Source organism: Pelobates fuscus, chromosome 5, assembly GCF_036172605.1.
Source record: "Pelobates fuscus isolate aPelFus1 chromosome 5, aPelFus1.pri, whole genome shotgun sequence".
Lineage (NCBI taxonomy): Eukaryota > Metazoa > Chordata > Amphibia > Anura > Pelobatidae > Pelobates > Pelobates fuscus.
In genome coordinates, this window is record NC_086321.1 from 149,623,847 (window position 1) to 149,646,548 (window position 22,702).

The window sequence follows — 22,702 nt, forward strand, 5'->3', positions numbered from 1 at the left end:
TAACAGCATCCCACTCTTACAAATGCTGTACTGTTTTGAGACCGTGGCCTGTGGCACTATCAGGAAGAGTCGCACAGGTTTCCCAAAGGCTCTAGCAGAAAAAAAAATCAAAAAGGGGGAAACAGCAGCTCTCTGCCAGAATGAACTGCTGGCACTCAAGTACCGCGATAAAAAGGAGGTTTTCAGCCTAACTACGATCCATGGGGAAAACACTCGCAGGGTCGCAGTTCGTGGCAGAGAGGAACATAAACGGGTGCCAGTCTGCATTCAGCAATATAATCGGCACATGGGGGGAGTTGATCTATCCGATCAACTAATGCAGCCGTATCTAATCATGCGCAAAACCAGGGCATGGTACAAAAAAGTGGGCATATATATAATGCAGACGGCAGTCCACAATGCCTTTATTATTTTTAAAAAGGCAAATGCTGAGCTGAAATGCACATTCCTTTCATTTCAATTTCAGCTCATTTCTGGGTTACTTGAGTGCCACAGAGGGGGACCATCAGTGGAGCCTAGCAGAAGAATGGAGGCAGGTCACTTCTGCTTTAAGATTCCACCAACCCCTAAAAAACAAAACCCCCAGAAAAGGTGCAGGGTGTGTTACAAGAGGGGCGTAAGAGTTGAGACAAGCTATTACTGCCCTGATTGCCCCTCTCAGCCCGGCCTATGTATTGGCCATTGTTTTAAAGTTTTCCACACCCAGGCTGAATAAGCACACCCAGGCCGAATAGTCAACTGTCTGGTTACCAAATCTTGGCTTTGTCTCCCGATTATCCTGTCTTCTCTGATCCTTGACCTCGGCTTGTCCTATCGTTGTTCCGTTTCTCTTTACCCCTTTGACTTCGGCTTGTACCTTGACTATTCTCTGCTTGTATAGCCCAGCCATTCTAAGGACCGGTATTACAAGTTTCTCTCTCTGTGTTCTCTCTCTTTGTGGTCTGTCTGTGTTTTGGAATCCGTGACAGCGTTGCCCGTGACACATTGTTGCACTAAGAGGACATAGCTGAGCAACATATTAGGTGTTATACTGCCATAGCACACATAAGGATTGCAAAATATACAGTAACATCTCCAAGTGTGTGTCAAAAAGGCAGAAAAAAATGCTAATTGCAACTAGACTTGGTACAAACTAACAAAGAAATGATTCTACGCTAAGGTTTAAAATATGCCTTTTGAAATGCCCTGGGGTGTCTACTTTAAGAAATGGTAGGCCTTTGTGGGGTAGTTTGAACTTAAAACCTGCTAAGATGCTTGGAAATTGCACATGGGCCGAGCGTCAAAATTCAAAGTTCGGTAAAAACTGATATGGCTTGGTCTCCAATGTGCCCCTTCAACATCCACATATCCCCAAAAAGGGTACACATGGGGGTATTGCTGCACTAAGAGGACATAGCTGAGCAACATATTAGGTGTTCTACTGCCATAGCACACATAAGGATTACAAAATATACAGTAACATCTCCAAGTGTGTGTCAAAAAGGCAGGAAAAAATGCTAATTGTAACTAGACTTGGTACAAACTAACAAAAAAATGATCCTACGCTAAGGTTTAAAATATGCCTTTTGAAATGCCCTGGGGTGTCTACTTTAAGAAATGGTAGGCCTTTGTGGGGTAGTTTGAACTTAAAACCTGCTAAGATGCTTGGAAATTGCACATGGGCCGAGCGTCAAAATTCAAAGTTCGGTAAAAACTGATATGGCTTGGTCTCCAATGTGCCCCTTCAACATCCACATATCCCCAAAAAGGGTACACATGGGGGTATTGCTGCACTAAGAGGACATAGCTGAGCAACATATCAGGTGTTCTACTGCCATAGCACACATAAGGATTACAAAAAATACAGTAACATCTCCAAGTGTGTGTCAAAAAGGCAGAAAAAATGCTAATTGTAACTAGACTTGGTACAAACTAACAAAAAAATGATCCTACGCTAAGGTTTAAAATATGCCTTTTGAAATACCCTGGGGTGTCTACTTTAGGAAATGGTAGGCCTTCGTGGTTTTTTTTTTTAACTTTCCAACTGCAATAATGCCCCAAATTGAAGCATAGGCCAATTAAATCCATCTCTCAAAATTGTACTGTAAATACTGAAATGGATAGGTCTCCTATATGGCACTATAGCTTCACGAAATAGTGCCAAAGACATACAATGGGGGTGTCATTTTACTCAGAAGACTTAGCTGAGCATAATTTGGGGGGTTTGAACTTAGTGGCAAATGTGAAATATACAAAATGCCTAGCAAAAATGCAATCCATATGTAAAAAACGCACAAAATTATTTTTTACCACATACTTTGGCATATATTGGTGAAAAAATGGGGGCATGTTAAGGCACAATATGCACTTTATGAGATACCCTGGAGTGTCTACTTTTACAAATGGTAGGCCTTTGTGGGGTTTTTTTGAACAGTCAAACTGTTATAATACCCCAAATGGACACATAGGCTCATTAAATCCGTCTCTCAAAATTCTACTTTGAATACTGAAATGGATAGGTCTCCTATATGGCACTGTAACTTCACGAAATAGTGCCAACGACATACAATGGGGGTACCGTTGTACTCAGCAGAAGTAACTGAACACATAATAAAACTTTGTACAGGAATAGCACACACCAACTTTACAAAATACATTTGAGAAGTTCTTTGTTATAAGTTTGTGTGCGAAAACCCCCAAAAAACACAATTTTACTCCAATATTTAGCAGAGGTTGGCGGTAAAATGGCTACGTAGAAAGTGTCAAAACAACCTTAGGTAAATAGCCTGTGGTGTCTACTTTATATAAATATATACTTTTGTGTGGCAATTTTGTTTTCTTTTATGGCTATTAGGCTTACAAGACAAACATACCAAATTCTAAAATCGCTCCACATTAAAATTTTATTTTACTCCTTGTGCTTTGTGACCTGTAACTACCAAAAAAAACTTAAAATCCCAGACACATTATATATTCTGTAAATCAGAACAAATAAATGAATTTATTTTTAATTACTTTCCTTAACCTGCACTAATTATGCACACATTATTATTGCAAAAACTGTAAAAAAAAAAACAATATTTTTCATTTTTTTTGCATTTTTCTGTATTTTTTTTATAATAAGTAAGCATTTATATATATATATGTTATATCAAATTAAAGCCCTTTCTGTCCTTTAAAAAACAGTATATAATATGTGCCGGTGCAATAAATGAGAGAGATGCAAATTGCAGTTGAACGCAAACAGCAAGAAAATGGAAAAAATGCTTGTGTCATTAAGCGTAAGTCAAGCTTCTGAAGCTCTGTCCTTAAGGGGTTAAACATTTTGTACTGAATAGACCCTCATAGTGTATATATGTGTAACATTTGATTAGCTGCTGCACTGGACAGCCTATCCTCCTGGTCCACATGTATACCAGGTGACCCCTTCATGACCTGGTGCATCACTAGTCCTACACCCACCTGCACCCCCTCTGACTCGTACTTCCAAAAGTTGGCAAGTAGCTGTTAATTTTGGAGACTTCAGTAATACCACACTTGAGAAGAAATGTATAAAAATGTAAGAATGGCTACTGAAAAATAAAGAAAAAAAGGAAATGAGGCTTAAAAGATGATGATAAAGATTGGGTCCTGGCATGTTTTTATTTCTACAGAAGAGAGAGCACTTAAGGAATTAAGGAATTTCAACATCACTGGTATGACGTGTACAGCATAGTGTACTCATTGCATATATAATGTATGTGTATTTACAGCATTCACTATCAGTCTGATACTGCATTGGGTTTAAATTACTATATAGTATTCACAGCATTTTGTCTGATACTGTGTACAGTGGGTGTTTCTGTGACACAGTGACTTTCCACCTCACAGAACCAGAAAATCATACACACCTGTGGCCACTTAGCACCTGCCAATAGGTGTGTCCTGTGAGGTCAGCATATATCCGTGTAAGGGAGTCATGTTCCAGGAATCTCAGCTTGCTCTTCTGAGTTCTTTGTTATACCTACGGTTTTAGTTCCAACCTAGCACACCATTCTGTCCCCTCCCACCTATCCTGAATAACAAAAGAGGCAGGTAGCTGCAGTACAACCTGTCATTTGTTACTTCCTTAAGTCACTTGTGTGACTTGCTAGAATTCACCTTCTTTTACACCATCAGTCTCTGCATTATTGAGCAATATACACCGTGTTAGCATGGCACTCAATCAAGGAAACGGATCAGGGACTCCTGCTGCAAATGAAAAGCCCAGAAAGATAGCCCTTATCACTGGAATTACTGGACAGGATGGCTCATACTTGGCAGAGTTCCTCTTAGAAAAGGGTTATGAGGTGCATGGCATTCTACGACGATCAAGCTCTTTTAACACTGGCCGTATTGAACATCTGTACAAGAATCCACAAGCACACACAGAAGGTAACATGAAGTTGCACTACGGAGATCTCACAGACAGTACCTGTCTGGTGAAAATTATTAATGAAATTAAACCTACAGAAATATATAACTTGGGTGCACAGAGCCACGTCAAGATCTCTTTTGACTTGGCAGAGTACACTGCGGATGTTGACGGAGTTGGAACTTTACGTCTTCTGGATGCTATTAAAACCTGTGGCCTTACTAGTTCTGTGAAATTCTACCAAGCCTCAACAAGTGAACTGTATGGAAAGGTTCAGGAAATACCCCAAAAAGAAACCACTCCATTTTACCCAAGGTCACCCTATGGCGCAGCCAAACTATATGCCTTCTGGATTGTGGTAAATTTTAGGGAGGCCTATAACATGTTTGCAGTAAATGGCATTCTCTTTAACCATGAGAGCCCGAGGAGAGGAGCAAATTTTGTAACAAGAAAAATTAGCCGTTCTGTAGCTAAGATTCACCTCGGACAGATGGAATGTTTTAGCCTGGGAAATCTCGATGCCAAACGTGATTGGGGTCATGCTAAGGACTATGTTGAGGCTATGTGGATGATGTTGCAAACAGATGAGCCTGATGATTTTGTGATATCAACTGGGGATGTCCACAGTGTCCGTGAGTTTGTGGAGAAATCTTTTAAGCATATCGGGAAGACCATTGTGTGGGAAGGAAAAAATGAAGATGAGGTAGGTCGATGTGCTGAGACTGGCAAGATCCACGTGAGAGTTGATCACAAGTACTACAGACCTACTGAAGTGGAATTTCTCCAAGGAGACTGCACTAAAGCAAATCAGAAGCTGGGCTGGCAATGCAAAGTAACATTTGATGAACTTGTAAAGGAAATGGTAGAAGCCGATATCCATCTAATGAATACCAATCCCAATGCCTGAGTTCTAAGAATCCACGTGAGAACTCATTGAGGTCTCCGAATATTCAATGCCGTACATCCTCTAATAGTTGAATATACCTCACATTTTCTGCCATATTATTTAATCATACACATATTGGTAGCTTTGCACACAGATGTTTGTGTTTTGTTTTGGGGGGTGGGGGGGGTTGTGGGCTTTTTATTACCTCAAATTTTAACCTGTACTTTTTTCACAGTTGTATGATGAGTTCTTTCGATAATTGTTATATGAGTTCTTTCTGTAATTAATAAATTAAAATTAACCTTGACATTTTCTAATTGTTTTATGTGTTCCTTATTTCTTATTAAATTGCTCTTTATACAGAATCATATTCCAGTAATACTTTTATTATTGTCGTAGATGATCTTGACTTACCAGAGCAATAATCTTGTAATAAGCTGGTTGCATTTGGTGTGTTGCATATCCTTGAATATATATTGTACTGAGCTGAAAATCAAATATTGCTGGCAGAAAACCTCTCTTACTCATTTATAGTCACAGAATGGCTGCTTAGCCTGAATATTGCAATTCAGTGGTTACCACAATTCAATGCTTAGTGAATAAACCCAGTTTGTGAGGTAAGCAATCTTTTATACTGACATGTGACACTTAGCATTACAGAATAAATTAATCAGTAATTATGGAGCCATTACAAAGCCTGTGTGAAACATACCTATCAATTATAAACGCATTGGGGGTTAGGTGTTCTGTTCTAAAAAGTTTTATAAGTACTAAAAGTGAGACAATCACCATGGAAATCAGTGAAAGCAACAGGTACATTCCATTGATGACTTCCGCCCTTCAACATTTTTGCACCACTTTGATAAATATTAACATTGATGTAAATTTTTATTCACTAAACAGTGAACTGTGTAGAACTGACAGGCAAATGGCAAAATATTGTCCAAAACAGCTGATAAATTATCTAGCTGTTTTTTTTGCCTACATTGTGTAATTTCACTGTTTACTGAAGTGTAGTGAAAATAAACCACTTTTATCATTAAACAGCATTCTACTTTTGACTATAGGCTAGTTTTTGCTCAGAGCCAGTTACACAGATCTGTTGGTTCTCTGTGACACTTCAGTGATAGTATTGTACTGTAAATGCGTTTGAATCGCTTACTGGAGTGAGAGGTGCAGAGGAATCATAAAACACATTTCTAGGTCTAAGGCCACTGTCAGCCTTAGGGTGTGTTCAACCTGTGCGATTGCACAGGGCGCTGTCTGAGGCAGTGATAGGCCTTTTGTGGAGTCCAGAAAACTCCACAACCAGCCAACTGCTTCATCCTTTCCATTTTGGTCAAGTTATCAGAAACTGAAACTGTGCATGGCTAGCAGCTCTATGGCAATCAAGATGCAAATATTAGATGTTGTGTCTTCTCCTTCTGTTAAATTTTGAGGGTGCCCAGAAGGCCACAGTTTCAACTACACTACACTAACTAAAAAAATAGGAGGGATGGGGGATACACAATGGGGACAGAGAGAAACAAACTCAGTGTGGGTTTGAGGGGCTAGGGATAGCAAGGGATAGGAGCAGTGGCGTCTCCAGGATTCATACTTAGGGAGGCACATAAGGGGCCAGGGACAAAAGTAGGGGGACATGTGTCTCATCTCAGCACCCTAGAGATGGTGCACCCCTCCCTGTCACAGGTGTCTCATCTCAGGACCCTATTTATCCTCATACTGCAGAGAACTCGAGATGGAAGGATTTCCCTAATTGAGTAGCTCATTTAGTAGACATTAGGCAGTTAGAGTAGGACCTGCCAAAGATGGGGTACATTGATGTTGTGGCAGGCTTATGCAATGTATGATCATATAATGTAACTAAACCCCCATTATTTTTTGCCTAGTAAAATCTATCAGCACCAAAGTAGCTATTTAGTAGATAAGGGAGTGCGCTGGATTTTCGTTTTTAATATATATATATAATATAATATATACACAGGGCACGACAAATTCCAGACACCAGGTCGCCATGGCGACTACACATTTAGCCCTGGCACCTGGCATTTGTCAGCCCTTTGCTGCAAGCTGTAAGCTTGGTTGGCTGTCTTGGCATAAACGTGATATTTAACTTTATATGTGAACAGATCTAAGGACATGTCATAGGGCCAGATATCCTACCCCCATTAAAGTCTCTATTCCCCGACTACAGATCCAAATGTAACATACAGTTGTAATCAAAACTATTCAACTACCCAATAAAAAATCAGATTTATTGTCAAAAATTACAGAAAATGCAAATTTAAGTTACATTTTCAAGTGAAATTTGGGGAAACCACTTGAAGCATTTGTTGTTTTGAGCTATTTCAATTACTTTTACAACAACAAATGATACCGCACTCTATAATATAAAGTAATAATGTAAAGCAAATACTTGCAAATATAAATTTATTAAATATGTGGAGATAATAAATATCTCAAAAAATTGTTAATAAATAATGTATCTACAATCTCACCATGAACACCTTAATTGTTAAGGTGTTCATGGTGAGATTGTAGATACATTATTCATTAACAATTTTTTGAGATATTTATTATCTCCACATATTTAATAAATTTATATTTGCAAGTATTTGCTTTACATTATTACTTTATATTATAGAGTGCGGTATCATTTGTTGTTGTATATATTATTTTGAGGTACCAGGAGTGGGTTACCCAGATATCCAGCACCTATTTGATGGAAGAGTGCCTGTACACTTCTCTTAGTTATTTCAATTACTTTTATTTGGTTCGTTAATTGCAAACTGCTGAAAGTCTCCACCTAACTTTAGGCGGCCATGAGAACTCGTTTCACGAAGCTCCCGCCGCACTTTGTTTATGCTGATATCAGTTGCAGTGGAAGTTTGGAACTCTTCAGCTATAGAATCAGCAGAGCCTTGGAGACTTTAGCACACCATGCGCCACAGCATTTGGTGACCCCACTCTGTGACTTTACGTTCATGGCTGTTCCTAAACACTTCCACTTTCCAATAATAACACTTACAGTTGACCATGGGGTTGGGCTAAAATTTTGTGAACTGACTTATTGCAAAGGTGGCATCCTATCACAGTACCATGCGTGAAATCATTGAGCTCTTCACAACGACCCACAACGACATTTTCACTAATGTAAATGCAGATTGCATTGGCTAGGAGTTTAAGTTTATAAACCTGTGGCAATGGGTCTGATTGAAACACCTGAATTCAATAATTAAAAGGTGTACCCTATTAGTTTTGTCCATATAGAGTATGCATATATATTGGATTCTGAGTTTGAGGAAACTGGCCTTGAGACAGCAAGGTTGGAAAATGTGGCCTGTCTAATCACACAGCATATCCCCTCCTTCTCTCCCTTATCACACAGCATGTCCCCTCCTTCTCTCCCTTATCACACAGCATGTCCCCTCCTTCCCTCCCTTATCCCGCAGCCTGTCCCCTCCTTCTCTTTCTTATCACACAGCCTGTCCCCTCTTTCTCTCCCTTATCACACAGCATGTCCCCTCCTTCTCTCCCTTATCCCACAGCCTGTCCCCTCCTTCTCTTTCTTATCACACAGCCTGTCCCCTCCTTCACTCTCTTATCACACAGCATGTCCCTCCTTTGTTCTTTTATCACACGGCATGTCCTCTCCTTCTCTTTCTTATCACACAGCCTGTCCTCTCCTTCTCTCCCTTATCACACAGCATGTCCCCTCCTTCTCTCCCTTATCCCACAGCCTGTCCCCTCCTTCTCTTTCTTATCACACAGCCTGTCCCCTCCTTCACTCTCTTATCACACAGCATGTCCCTCCTTTGTTCTTTTATCACACGGCATGTCCTCTCCTTCTCTTTCTTATCACACAGCCTGTCCTCTCCTTCTCTCCCTTATCACACAGCATGTCCCCTCCTTCTCTCCCTTATCCCGCAGCCTGTCCCCTCCTTCTCTTTCTTATCACACAGCCTGTCCCCTCCTTCACTCTCTTATCACACAGCATGTCCCTCCTTTGTTCTTTTATCACACGGCATGTCCTCTCCTTCTCTTTCTTATCACACAGCCTGTCCTCTCCTTCTCTCCCTTATCACACAGCATGTCCCCTCCTTCTCTCCCTTATCCCACAGCCTGTCCCCTCCTTCTCTTTCTTATCACACAGCCTGTCCCCTCCTTCACTCTCTTATCACACAGCATGTCCCTCCTTTGTTCTTTTATCACACGGCATGTCCCCTCCTTCTCTTTCTTATCACACAACCTGTCCTCTCCTTCTCTCTCTTTTCACACAGCATGTCCCCTCCTTTGTTCTTTTATCACACAGCCTGTCCCCTCATTCTTTATTACACTGCCTGTCCCCTCCTTCTCTCCCTCATCACACTGTATGCCCCTTTCTTTCTTCACTTATCACACAGCCTGTCCCCTTCTTCCCTCTCTTATCACACAGCCTGTCTCCTCCTTCTCTCCCTTATCACACAGCCTGTCCCCTATTTTTCTCCCTTATCGCACAGTATGTCCCTCTTTCTCTCCCTTATCACACTGCCTGTCCCCTCCTTCTCTCCCTTATCACACAGCCTCTCCCCTCCTTCTTTTTCTTATCACACAGCATGTACCCTCCTCCTCTCACTTATCACACAGCCTGTCCCCTCCTTCTTTCTCTTATCATACAGCCTGTCCCCTTCTTCTTTCTCTTATCACACAGTCTGTCCCCTCCTTCTCTCCCTTATCACACAGCATGTCCCTTCTTTCTTTGTCTCTCTCCCTTATCACACTGCCTGTCCCCTCCTTCTCTCTCTTATCACACTGCATGTTCCCTCCTTCTCTCAATTATCACACAGCATGTCCCCTTATTTTCTCCCTTATCACACAGCCTGTCCCCTCCATCTCTCCCTTATCACACTGCCTGTCCCCTCCATCTCTCCCTTATCACACTGCCTGTCCCCTCCTTCTCTCCCTTATCACACTGCCTGTCCCCTCCTTCTTTCTCTTATCACACAGCATGTACCCTCCTTTGTTCTCTTATCACACTGCCTGTCCCCTCCTTCTCTCTCTTATCACACAGCATGTACCCTCCTTTGTTCTTTTACCACACAGCATGTCCTCTCCTTCTTTCTCTTATCGCACTGCACAATTCCCATTGCCACTTCCTGAAATAGCATTATATAGTAAACAAACCTGTCAAACGTGGACGGGTAGGGGCGGGGCCTGACCACTGAGAGCAGAGGAAGCAAACTTGTATAGCTCCTGCTCTGCAACACTAATTAAGTGAAATTCGGCCATCAAAAAGGTACCTAAACGGCCCAAAAAGGACACCAAGTGGAAGGTGACAACCAGGGGCACGCAATGATGCCACACAAGTGACAACTTCGGCATAATACACCTGCCCTTCCCATGACGCCTACACGCGTGGTCGGCGTGAGGGAGACGGCCGCTCCCCCGCTGACATCTACGGCTGAGAAGCGGAGACCAGCCCCTCGTTCCCCCCCCTATGGACCGGTGGGGGTTATCCCGGTCCACCCTCGGGAGACCCTGGTACAACCCGGCAAGAATGCCGTGGCAACACAGGGGCCTGCAACAAGCGGCGGCACTGCACCCAAAATGGCGGAGGCAGCATGCTCCTCCAGCACTCACAGAGAGCAGCCAGAAGTCGAGCACAGACTGGACAAGGCCTTCCAAAACTTCTGGGACAAACTGGAGGCTCTTATGTTCCCGGCGAACCCAGCGACTGTACCTGAAACCCGGCCACACGCTCACCCAAGCAGGGTCACACAGAAGAAGGCACAGACACCTCAAACAGTGAGCCGCCCAAAAGGCCGAAAGCAGCGGGGCCATCCAAGGCAGCAGGGGACCGGAGATCAGTTGGGCGGCAACAGGCCCATGGGAACCAGCGGGTAAAAGTGCGGACGCACATCGGCCCGCTCTCACGCCAGCCTGATAACGAAGGCCCAACACCAAGAGGCCAGACCCACACGTGACTATGGCAAATACGTGCCTGCAGCCTCCCATTGCAGGGCATCGGTTAAACAACCCACAAGGACACTCTGCAAGTATGCAACACCTGCGGTAATCACACCGTCTGGAGTCCTCCTGGCAATCTCAGGCAATTTAAAGTTTGATCCTCTCCAGAACACTAAGTATATACAATTGGACTAGATTACCAATAACACCCTGTTTAATGCATTTCTTTCGTTACCTTGTTTGCCATTGAGCCCAAGCCATACCCTGTAAGCTTGTGCCACTATCACATTTTCACTAATAATGCAATAACACCTCAGGTAATCACCCTGCCTGCACTAAAAAGGTCTTTAGCCAATTCATGCACAAACCATGCCCTTTTCATCTGCCAGATCTGCTTAGTATGCACTATAATCGTGGCACTATGCATTCCTCTATACATGAATATGTTATCTTATAATCTGCTTAACATGTAGGATAAATGTTGATCTATATGCAGCAGTGAGTTGTCAGACTAGCCTGTATAGTCGTGTCTATAGTTATAATTTTAGTTGAACATAGCCTGTAAACTTTCAGACGTACCTATCTCAATAATCAGTGTGTGTCACAAACTCTTAGACCACAGCATGCAATAATCTGACGCACATACCCTAGCAACAAGTATTACTACCCTGTTATTTCTCACAAACACAAAATGTGCTGTTTATTCCTGCCATGACAATGTTTTCCATTGAAATGCCTGTACACGCTGTTGTGGCGCTACAGGTCTCTATGTTATGTAATCATATGCACAAGAAAAATAAAGAATTTAAAAAAAAATGTGGACGGGTAACATATTTTAGGGTAGGCTGCTAAATAAAATTAAAATAAGTATTCAGGTTTGCATTGTGGTTCCAAATTGTATTCAGCACAAATTCAGGCAGTAAAAGACAAATTTAAGCTCATCCGAGCTGGAGCTCTCAAAAAACATGTCTGGTAATCTTGGCTGTAAGGTCCCGCCCCCTGTATAGTTCATTGCTTTTGTGTGCAAATAAATTCAGTTCAGTTTTTAAATATACTTATTTAATTTGCCCTCAAATTACTAAGCAGTTATAGGGTTATTTACTAAAGTGAGAATTCAAAGTGAATTTCAAATGTAAAGTCAAAATAGCAGAACTGGAAAAATAATTTAAGTCAGTTACGCCTCAAGTTCAGCTGCTTTGTTCTAAAATTGGAAATTCACTTTGAATTCTCACTTTAGTAAGTAACCTTGTTAGAGTGCAGGCAATTTTTTGGAAAAAAAAAATATATATATATATATATATTAAAGGGACACTATAGTCACCAGAACAACTACAGCTTATTGAATTTGTTCTGGTGAGTAGAATCATTACCGTTAGGCTTTTTGCTGTAAACACTGTCTTTTCAGAGAAAATGCATCCAAACAGTCAGTGTCTCCTCCCTCTGCATGCAGACACTGAACTTTCCTCATAGAGATTCATTGATTCAATTCATCTCTATGAGGAGATGCTGATTGGCCAGGGCTGTGTTTGAATCATGCTGGCTCTGCCCCTGATCTGCCTCTTTGTCAGTCTTAGCCAATCCTATGGGGAAGCACTGTGATTGGATCAAGCTACCACTTCTCATGATGTCAGCAGACTGCTTGTTTTTTTTTTTTAGGCAAACAGCATGCAGAGTTACAGCTTGTGGCTTGAATACAGTACAATTTTGCTATATTTATCGAGGCATGAGGGGCCAAGGTGGGTTAGATGGTGGTTTTAACACTATAGGGTCAGGAATAAATGTTTGTGTTCCTGACCCTATAGTGATCCTTTAATTATTTTTTATTTTTTACTGTAGCTTTAGTGAATTTGGAGCTACTACGGAAAAAAGTTGAAATCCAAAAGAACACTTATGTAAGGTGAGTTAGATGAAAGTTTCCATCTGGAGATTTTTCTGGTAATGTAGAACAATACAGTATATTGCAGATGGTTACAACTTACTCAATGTGTTATTTGACCCTTACAGTTTAAACAGAACATGGAAAACATGCATTCATGCGTTTATTTTGGTTTTCAGTTCTACATATATTTTGTTTATATAGTATATATTTGATATAGAGGAATATATATTTAGTACAGTAGACCATGGAATTTTTGTGGGCTACAATTCTCTCACACTCCCAGACTCAACTGTAAAGGAGGCGGCGTAGGCATCCTTCTCTCCCCTCAATGTACCTTTCAACCAATCATAACTCCCCCTGCCCTATCCTTTTCGTCTTTTGAAGTTCACACTGTCTGCCTATTCAACCCCTTAAGGACCAAACTTCTGGAATAAAAGGGAATCATGACATGACACTCATTTCATGTGTCCTTAAGGGGTTAAACCCACTCCTTTAAGAATTGCTATCATCAACCTCACCTGTCCTAGCTCTGCAACCTCCTTCTACAACTCCACCTCTCGTCTCAACTAGACATCATGGCACCTCCTACATTTAAACGCAGCAAGCGCCCAAGCTGACTCGATATCTTCAAAAATGCTCCAGAACTGCTGAACACTGTTGGAGAAAGTCTCACTGTGCGTCTGACTTTCTCCACTATAAATTTATGCTGCGCTCATACAGCTTGGCTCTATCCTCTGCAAAAGTAAATTACTTCAATACCCTCATAACCACACTCTCCCACGAACCCACACGACTATTTCACACATTTAACTCTCTTCTTGTCCTATTGTTCCTCCTCCACCTACTAACTTGACCGCCTCAGACTTTGCAACTCACTTACATAGTTACATAGTTAGATAGCTGAAAAGAGACTTGCGTCCATCAAGTTCAGCCTTCCTCACACCTGTTTTTTGCTGTTGGTCCACAAGAAAAAAAAAAAAAACCCAGTTTGAAGCACAATTTTGCAACAAGCTAGGACAAAAAAATCCTTCTTGACCCCAGAATGGCAGTCAGATTTATCCTTGAATCAAGCAGTTATTACCCTACATTGAAAGATTATATCCTTGAATATTCTGTCTTTGCAAGTATGCATCTAGTAGCTGTTTGAACATCTGTATGGACTCTGATAAAACCACTTCTTCAGGCAGAGAATTCCACATCCTGATTGTTCTTACAGTAAAAAAACCTTTCCTTTGCCTTAGACAAAATCTTCTTTCTTCCAGTCTAAACGCATGGCCTCGTGTCCTATGTAAAGTCCGGTTTGTGAATAGATTTCCACACAATGGTTTGTATTGGCCCCGAATATATTTGTATAATGTTATCATATCCCCTCTCAGGCGACGTTTTTCTAAACTAAATAGGTTTAAATTTGTTAACCTTTCTTCATAGCTGATATGTTCCATTCCTTTTATTAATTTTGTAGCCCGCCTCTGCACTTTTTCTAGTGCCATGATATCCTTCTTTAGAACAGGTGCCCAAAATTGCACAGCATACATGCAGCCAAAGACAGCCAAAGACCAGGGGCGTGGCTTGGAAGCCGAAGAAGATGGCGGCGTAAACCCTGAGCTCCTGACAAGGCACCGCATATTTCCTCGCCTACAGCACCTTATTACCCCGAAAATGGGTAAATCTCACAGGGCATCTAATACCCCCAAACCTGCTGACAACCCCAGAGGCTCCACGCACCCATCCATGCGGCAATTCCTGGTCCCCCCGCCGGACTTAGAATCACAAGCCTCCACAGACTCGGCGGCCTCAGAAGGCCTTCTCCGACCAGCACCGCATACAGCCGACACCCAGCCGGAGTCACAGACAACTGGCCCCGAGACAATGCAGCTGGAATGGCTCGCCATCCTGCACAATCTGCCCACTAAACAAGATCTAAAAGCAGCTAACGACGAACTCCGACTCTCTATCACCGCGGAGCTCCAGGCCATGCGAGAAGAATGCAGCGGCCTCCGCCAGAGGGTGTCACATCTCGAAGCGGAATGCGACCACATGGCGTCGGCGCAATCTGCCAACACGGACATCCTAAAGACCAGAACGCTCCAATTACAACAAATCGCAATCCATCTGGAAGACTTAGACAATCGGGGCAGAAGAAATAACATTAGGATTCGAGGGGTGCCGGAGGAACATGATGATACCACCCCGGTATTGCAAACTACCACAGGTATATTCAATACCCTCCTAGGCCGCCCCACAAAGCTTCCCATAGACATGGCCAGGGCCCACAGAGCTCTCAGACCACGGGGCCAAGCTGGGAGTACACCTAGAGACATTATCTGCTGCGTAACCAATTTTCAACTAAAAGAGGACATCCTCCGGAAGGCGCGGGAGGCTGGTAAGGTGCACGTGGAGGGATCGGAGGTGCAACTGTACCCAGACCTCTCGCCCGCCACGCTGGCATACAGACGGGCCTTACGCCCCTTCACAAGGCAACTACAGGCAAACAAGATACGCTACCGCTGGCGTTTTCCGACCGGGCTCCAAGTCCACACACCTAGAGGCCCGCTAGACATCAGAGAGAGAGCAGACCTAGACGAGGTGGCAAAGGAACTCCAAATAACACCGGCACAACTACAATGGCCGGACCCACTGGCACTATACTCCTTAACACGAGGTCAGGAAAGCCAGGCCGAAGAGAGGCCCACACCGAGAAACACCCGCCAACGAGCGCTAGGCCCCCACGAGGCCAATAACCAAGAGACACCAAGGCAAAGAACCCCTACTACCGCATAAACATGGCACGAGACACTATAACAAGAGACATTGCATCCCGAAACCACTCAGGTGGGAACCCAACTCTTTTGCAAGAACCGAACTAGCTCACGGAACCTGACCCACGAGACGGCCAAGCTATGGCACATACACTGCCCGGACTTCAACCTACGCTTGCACATCCAAGACGGACCCCACAAGCCAACCACCATGTTAACAACCCCGCTGGGACAGGGCGATCCACTATGGACATAGCACCTGAGGACTTTGCCCCAACCCCAGTGGACACCCCTGCCTGCCCAAGCTGTGGACTGTCCAGCGTTGCCCGGAGAAACTGCTCCTAGATCAAGCCACAGAACTGATCGCGCTATAGCGCAATAGACTGCCGTAAACACTAATAAACGCAAGTACACAGCCTTAACGGCTATACCAATGTATGGGAGACTTAGAGAGAGGAACGGGTTGGGATACCGGTTACACCAAGGCCACACTAGCTCACTTGAGTGGGGAATGGAGGGCAGTAGTGGGGTGACAGACCGACCCGGGCAACCGCACCCCCAACGGACCTGTGACGACCTACCCAGGAGCAGGCGGGGAGGCAGGGGCCCGGCTCGCTCGGAAACCCCACAGGGAACACACACACAGGACCACACGCCTGCACTCCACCTATATCTGACCGCGACAAAGGGACAGAGGGCAATATACAAGCGGGCTGGGGAGACACGTATAGACTAACCACCCTCCCACCAAGCTGCAACACCACAGACATAGCGGGAAGCGAAGACTAGACACAATAACAACATACCATGGTCACAGAACCGCTATCGGAAAGCGGAGCGTAACTCCTGACCACCGACCACGACACACATAGGCACAGGGGACTTTGCCAATCCGTGATGCCGATTGGAGATAAAAGGTTGCATTAGGCAAGTTGATAATTGTCGTATGTTGATAGAAATGCAATGTTGTATGTATGTTAAAATTGCTCGGCGGATGCCCTGTCACCATGCATGATACACCTAAACAGAGGGTACTGATACCGCCTATGTGTCTCATCAATTGGGGACTACAAGTTATTCTTAGTAAATTGTTACTTGTTAGAAGATATATGCTAAGCAATGTTAAACGAGTTAAACGCTATAAATGTTATAAATGTTATACAGATGCTCAGACGTCCTAGGCGAGGACACACCAAACCCGACCTAACACCAGACCGAGCCTTGAAGGGAAGACCCAGGGGACTGTCGTGACTGGACCATCCAGACCCGAAAGTAACGACAGGACAGGTAACCCAGGACTGACGGCCTAGGGAAACCACGACCCGCTGAGAGACTTCAGCCTTCCTCCCACTACCCCAAGGGACTGGCGACGTGCCCAAGTGACCGAGACCCAGAGCCGGTACCAGGCTCACACCTCGGATCCACTTGTTCGCCTACACCCTACCGCCACTGAGCGAAGCACCCCTCCCCCACTGACCCCACCCCACGCACAGTTCAGACCGCGACAACCCGCAACCCACACTGACTAACCGGACCGACGACTCACGGACAGAAAGGCATGTCACTCGCGCCAGCCGATCTCAAAATCCTATCCATAAATGCCAGAGGGCTAAACAAGCCCGAAAAGAGATCAACAGCACTCAAAGAATTCCACACCTCTAGGGCCTCCATAGTCTACATACAGGAAACTCACTTTAGGGAAGGGGCGAGACCTAAACTACAAGATCACCGATACCCCATGGGCTATTTCAGTAACTATCACGGCAGCAAAACAAGGGGGGTAGCGATCCTACTCCACAAAGGTCTCCCCTTCCAAGAAAAGGAGACTAGGACCGACCCAGAAGGAAGGTTCGTCTTCCTGAAAGGCACGATAGCGGGACAAACCTACACTCTAGCTAACGTCTACGCCCCGAATAGGAGACACCATCAGTTCCTTGCGAAAATCCTACGCACACTCACAAAATTTGCCGAAGGCATACTGATCCTGGGAGGCGACTTCAACTTAGCCCTTGACCCGAGATGGGACACGTCATCGGGAACCTCGCACATACCAACACAACAACTGACAGCACTCAGATCACAGCTCACCAAACACAAACTGGTAGACTGCTGGAGGGCCTACCACCCGGATGAGAGGGACTACACCTTCCATTCCCACCCACACAACTCATACACTAGAATAGATTACTTTTTCATGCAGCAATACCACCTCCCACTCACCAAACACGCTGAAATAGGCACGGCGACATGGTCAGATCACGCCCCAATCACACTCACGATGACATCACCCCTATTTAGACCCAAGGAAGCCAGGTGGCGCCTGAACGAACACCTCCTCACGGTTCCAGACATCAAGTCAGACATTGGGAAAGTCCTGCGAGAATATTTCACCCTCAACGTGCCGTCCCAAACGACCCCCACGATCACCTGGGAAGCCCATAAAAGCGTAGTAAGGGGCCACTTCATTCAGAAAAGCGCCCACCTTAAAAAACAAAGAGAGGCCGCCATGACATCGATACTAACAGACATACACAAGCTGGACACCCTAAATAAAAACAACCAGACGGACGAACAGCTAAGCGACCTACTCGCACTACGCAGGGAACTGACCACACTACTACAAGCGAAGCACCATAGAGACGCGAGACGCCACAAACTGTTCTTCTCCCTACACGGTAACAAAAGCGGCAGGCTTCTGGCCCGCATGCTGACAAAACGCAGACAATTGACCTACATAGACCGAATTAGAGATACCAATGACACGCTCCAACGCCACCCCTCAAAGATCCAAGAAGCGATAAGAGCTTACTATGCGAAGCTCTATACGCTCCCGAGACCACAGACACAACCAGCACACAAACGCCTCCTGGACACCATAAACGAATACTTAGACACACACACGCTACCCACACTAGATAAGACTACAGCGGACCACCTAGACGACGAAATCACCCCAGAGGAACTGGCCATGGCTGTTAAGCAGACAAAACCAGGTAGAAGCCCGGGCCCAGACGGCCTACCCTTATGCTACTACAAGACATTTGCAGAAATACTGTACACCCCTCTCCTAGACATGTTCAACGCAATAAAAGGGGGACACCAGTTTACCAAACAATCCTTAGAGGCATATATCACCATCATCCCCAAAGAAGGGAAAGACAGCGAACACTGCAGTAATTATCGACCCATCTCGCTCATAAACAGCGATCTGAAACTACTGGCCAAAATATTGGCTACTAGATTACAAACCCACATACCCATACTGGTACATCTGGACCAAGTGGGGTTTGTGGGGGGGAGAGAAGCCCGAGATAACACCATCCGCACCCTCTCCCTGATACACGCCCACAATCGGCGACCGGAGGGCCTTCTCCTGCTGTCTACGGACGCGGAGAAGGCCTTCGACAGAGTGAACTGGACCTACCTCTTCCAAACCCTCACACGCACAGGACTAGGCCCGGGCATTATGGGGTGGATAAGAGCGCTATACACGCAACCGTCGGCCCGAGTAGTGGTCAATGGAGCACTAACAGCACCTTTTGACATACACAATGGCACCCGCCAGGGCTGCCCCCTATCGCCAATGCTCTTTGTCCTCGCCCTCGAGCCGTTCTTGGTAGCCATCAGAAACAACCCGGACATTAGCGGAATACCCTTAGGAAAAACACACCACAAAATAGCCGCATATGCCGACGACCTACTATTCTATGTAACCAATCCCGAAATAACACTCCCTAATATCCTTAAGGCCTTCCAAGAATTTGGCAGAATCTCCAACCTAAAGATTAATCTTACAAAATCCTCAATACTAAACATTTCGGTACCCTCACAGAGGGAACGGCCACTACGCCAACACTTTACACTACAATGGGCGAACCAAAAGATCAAATATTTAGGAATCTGGTTAACGCGAACTAGCGGGGACATGTACAGGGAAAACTTTATCCCTATCCACACTAAATTCCGGGAGGAAATGCGAGAATGGGCATACCCACATATCTCATGGTTGGGGAGAATTCAGGTAGTCAAGATGAACTTCCTCCCCCGGCTACTATACTTATTTCAGACCATCCCCATGATAGTCCCACGCGCATTCTTCGCATCACTGCGGACAGCCGTGGGTCAATATGTATGGAATGGTAAAAGACCCAGACTCAAACATACACTTTTGACACAGCCCAAGAACAAAGGGGGACTAGCCCTACCAGACTTCTTCCTCTATTACAAGGCATGCCACCTCCTACGGATCATTGAGTGGACTAAAACTGGGACACGAAAGCTGTGGAAGCAGGTAGAGACACACATGATAGGGACTCCCGTCGAGGCCCTACCGTGGCTACCCCCAAGACCACAGACGAAAGGGACGGAAGACCCCACATACACAAGAGCCACTCTCCAGGAATGGCATCGCGCCAAAGGTAGGCACAGCCTAACGACATACCCATCACCCCTACTCCCACTGACACACAACCCAGCTTTCCCCCCAGGAGCGGACCCGAAAGCATTTCGACCGCTGATCCAGGACCCCACACCTAGACTCCGACATGTTTACTCAGCCAGGGGCCTCAGCTCACTCAACGAACTGAGAGCGACCACGGAACACACACTCCTCATGCGCCTGAAACACAGACAAATACAGAGCTATATAGCCACTCTCCCACAAGGGGAGATACTAACGCGCCCCCTCACAGCCTTCGAAGAAATCAGCCTAAACCCAGACCCAATAGCCCATGGGGTATCTGTCATCTATACTATGCTCCTGACACAAACACCAGTGACACAACCGAACTTCAAAGGGAAATGGGAACATGATCTAAACCGCACCTTTACCGAGACTGAATGGGAAAAAATCTGCTATTTGACACACCACTGCTCCACCTACAGCAGAACGCAAGAGACGGCATATAAGCTACTGACTAGATGGTACCGCACCCCAACGACACTAAACGCTATAACACCAGATCAATCCCCATTATGTTGGAGATGTGGTAGGGCAAGGGGTACACTGCTACATATTTGGTGGGAGTGTGACAAAATAACCCCGTTCTGGCAGGGCATACATGCAATGACGAAACAATTTTCCGACAATCCCCCCCCCATGAACCCGGCTGAAATGCTACTACACCACACTAGAGTACCCCAATCCAAATACAAAAAAGCAATGACTATACGCATCCTCAACACGGCCAAAGCAATCATCCCACAATACTGGAAAACACCAGTGACACCATCACTAGAGGTATGGTTCACACAAATGGAAGAACTGAGGTCCCAGGAAGACCTCTATCACTCAGCCAAAGACACGCACCAATCATATCTCAACACTTGGACCCACTGGCTATTGTCGACAGCAACTCCGGACTTTAGAGACCGGCTGAGACACTAGTGAAACTAGGAGAGAAAGGGACAGACGCCTACCGACGACCTGACGGCAGACAGACAACGGACGACCCGACGACCTAAACCCTCCCCCTCCCCTCCCCTTCCCCCCCCCCCCCTCAAGCCCCTGAAGGGACCACAACCAGAGAAGTAAGGACGTACCGCACGCAGAAGGCCAGCTAACGGACCACCCTAAGTCAACTACTGACATGGGTATCGCACCTACCGACGCACAAGGCATAGTAGGGCCACAAACCAGTACACAGATAGAACTAGACATACAGAAACCCTACTACAAGGGAGACAGGGAACCCAACACAAGACCGTAAGGAAATACCTGAACTACATCACTCCTTCCCCCCCCCCTCCCCCACACAGTAACCAGACAATCGGATAAGAGCATCAAAAGGATCTGCGAATCCATTTCAACAGGGGGCCTGCGAGCCCGCGTATCGACTATATGTGTTAACGTTGACAACTTTACAACCGGTTGCCACAAGGCACGGTACCTACTTACTAATAAGACATGCCTGTATTCGGAGACCTGCGAGTCCCACATTGTTACCTTTTGCTACTTTCTAATATTGTAATACCACTCCATATTATTGAAATACCAATAAAAATATATTTACAAAAAAAATTGCACAGCATATTCAATATGTGGTCTTACCAGTGATTTATAGAGAGGCAAAATGATATTCTCGTCCCGAGAATGAATGCCCTTTTTCATGCATGACAATACCTTACTGGCCTTGGCCACTGCTGATTGACATTGCACATTGTTGCATAGTTTGTTGTCTATAACAATTCCCAAGTCCTTTTCGTGTGTTGTTATCCCTAATTCGCTTCCATTAAGGGTATACGTTGCTTGTGTATTCTTTACGCCGAAGTGCATAACTTTGCATTTTTCAACATTAAATTTAATCTGCCATTTGAGTGCCCAGTCCTCCAGTCTATCTAAATCCTTCTGCAGCAAAGTAATATCTTGCTCACATTGTATTATTTTACAAAGTTTTGTGTCATCTGCAAACACTGAAACATGACTTTCAATGCTGTCTTCAAGATCATTTATAAAAATGTTAAATAGAAGGGGTCCCAGAACAGACCCCAGAGGGACACCACTTGCCACCTCTGTCCAGCTTGAAAATTTACCATTAACGACAACTCTTTGTATTCTGTTTTTAAGCCAATGTTCTACCCAAGAACAAGCATTTTCATCGAGACCGATTTCCTTGAGTTTGAACACTAATCTTTTGTGTGGAACTGTATCAAATGCCTTGGCAAAATCCAAATAGATCACATCCACTGCAACACCCTGATCTATACTTCTACTTACTTCTTCGTAGAACGCAACTTCACTGACAAGATCTCTACAATCAGGAAAGAGATCTCTCATCTTTCTTCTTCCCCTTACAATACTTCCCATAACCTCACTCCCTCTGCTGTTCTATGTTCAATCACACCCGCTAAAGTCCTCCTGC

The 22,702-nt window shown here is 44.8% G+C and overlaps 1 protein-coding gene across 1 annotated transcript; it reads left to right on the top strand.

Moving 5' to 3' along the window:
• Positions 1-4,068: 4,068 nt before the first annotated feature.
• LOC134612633 (GDP-mannose 4,6 dehydratase-like) lies at positions 4,069-5,575 on the top strand. The gene has a single exon (XM_063457041.1). The coding sequence runs from the start codon at positions 4,173-4,175 to the stop codon at positions 5,277-5,279; it is 1,107 nt and encodes a 368-aa protein (XP_063313111.1). The 5' UTR covers positions 4,069-4,172; the 3' UTR covers positions 5,280-5,575.
• The last annotated feature ends 17,127 nt before the right edge of the window (positions 5,576-22,702 follow it).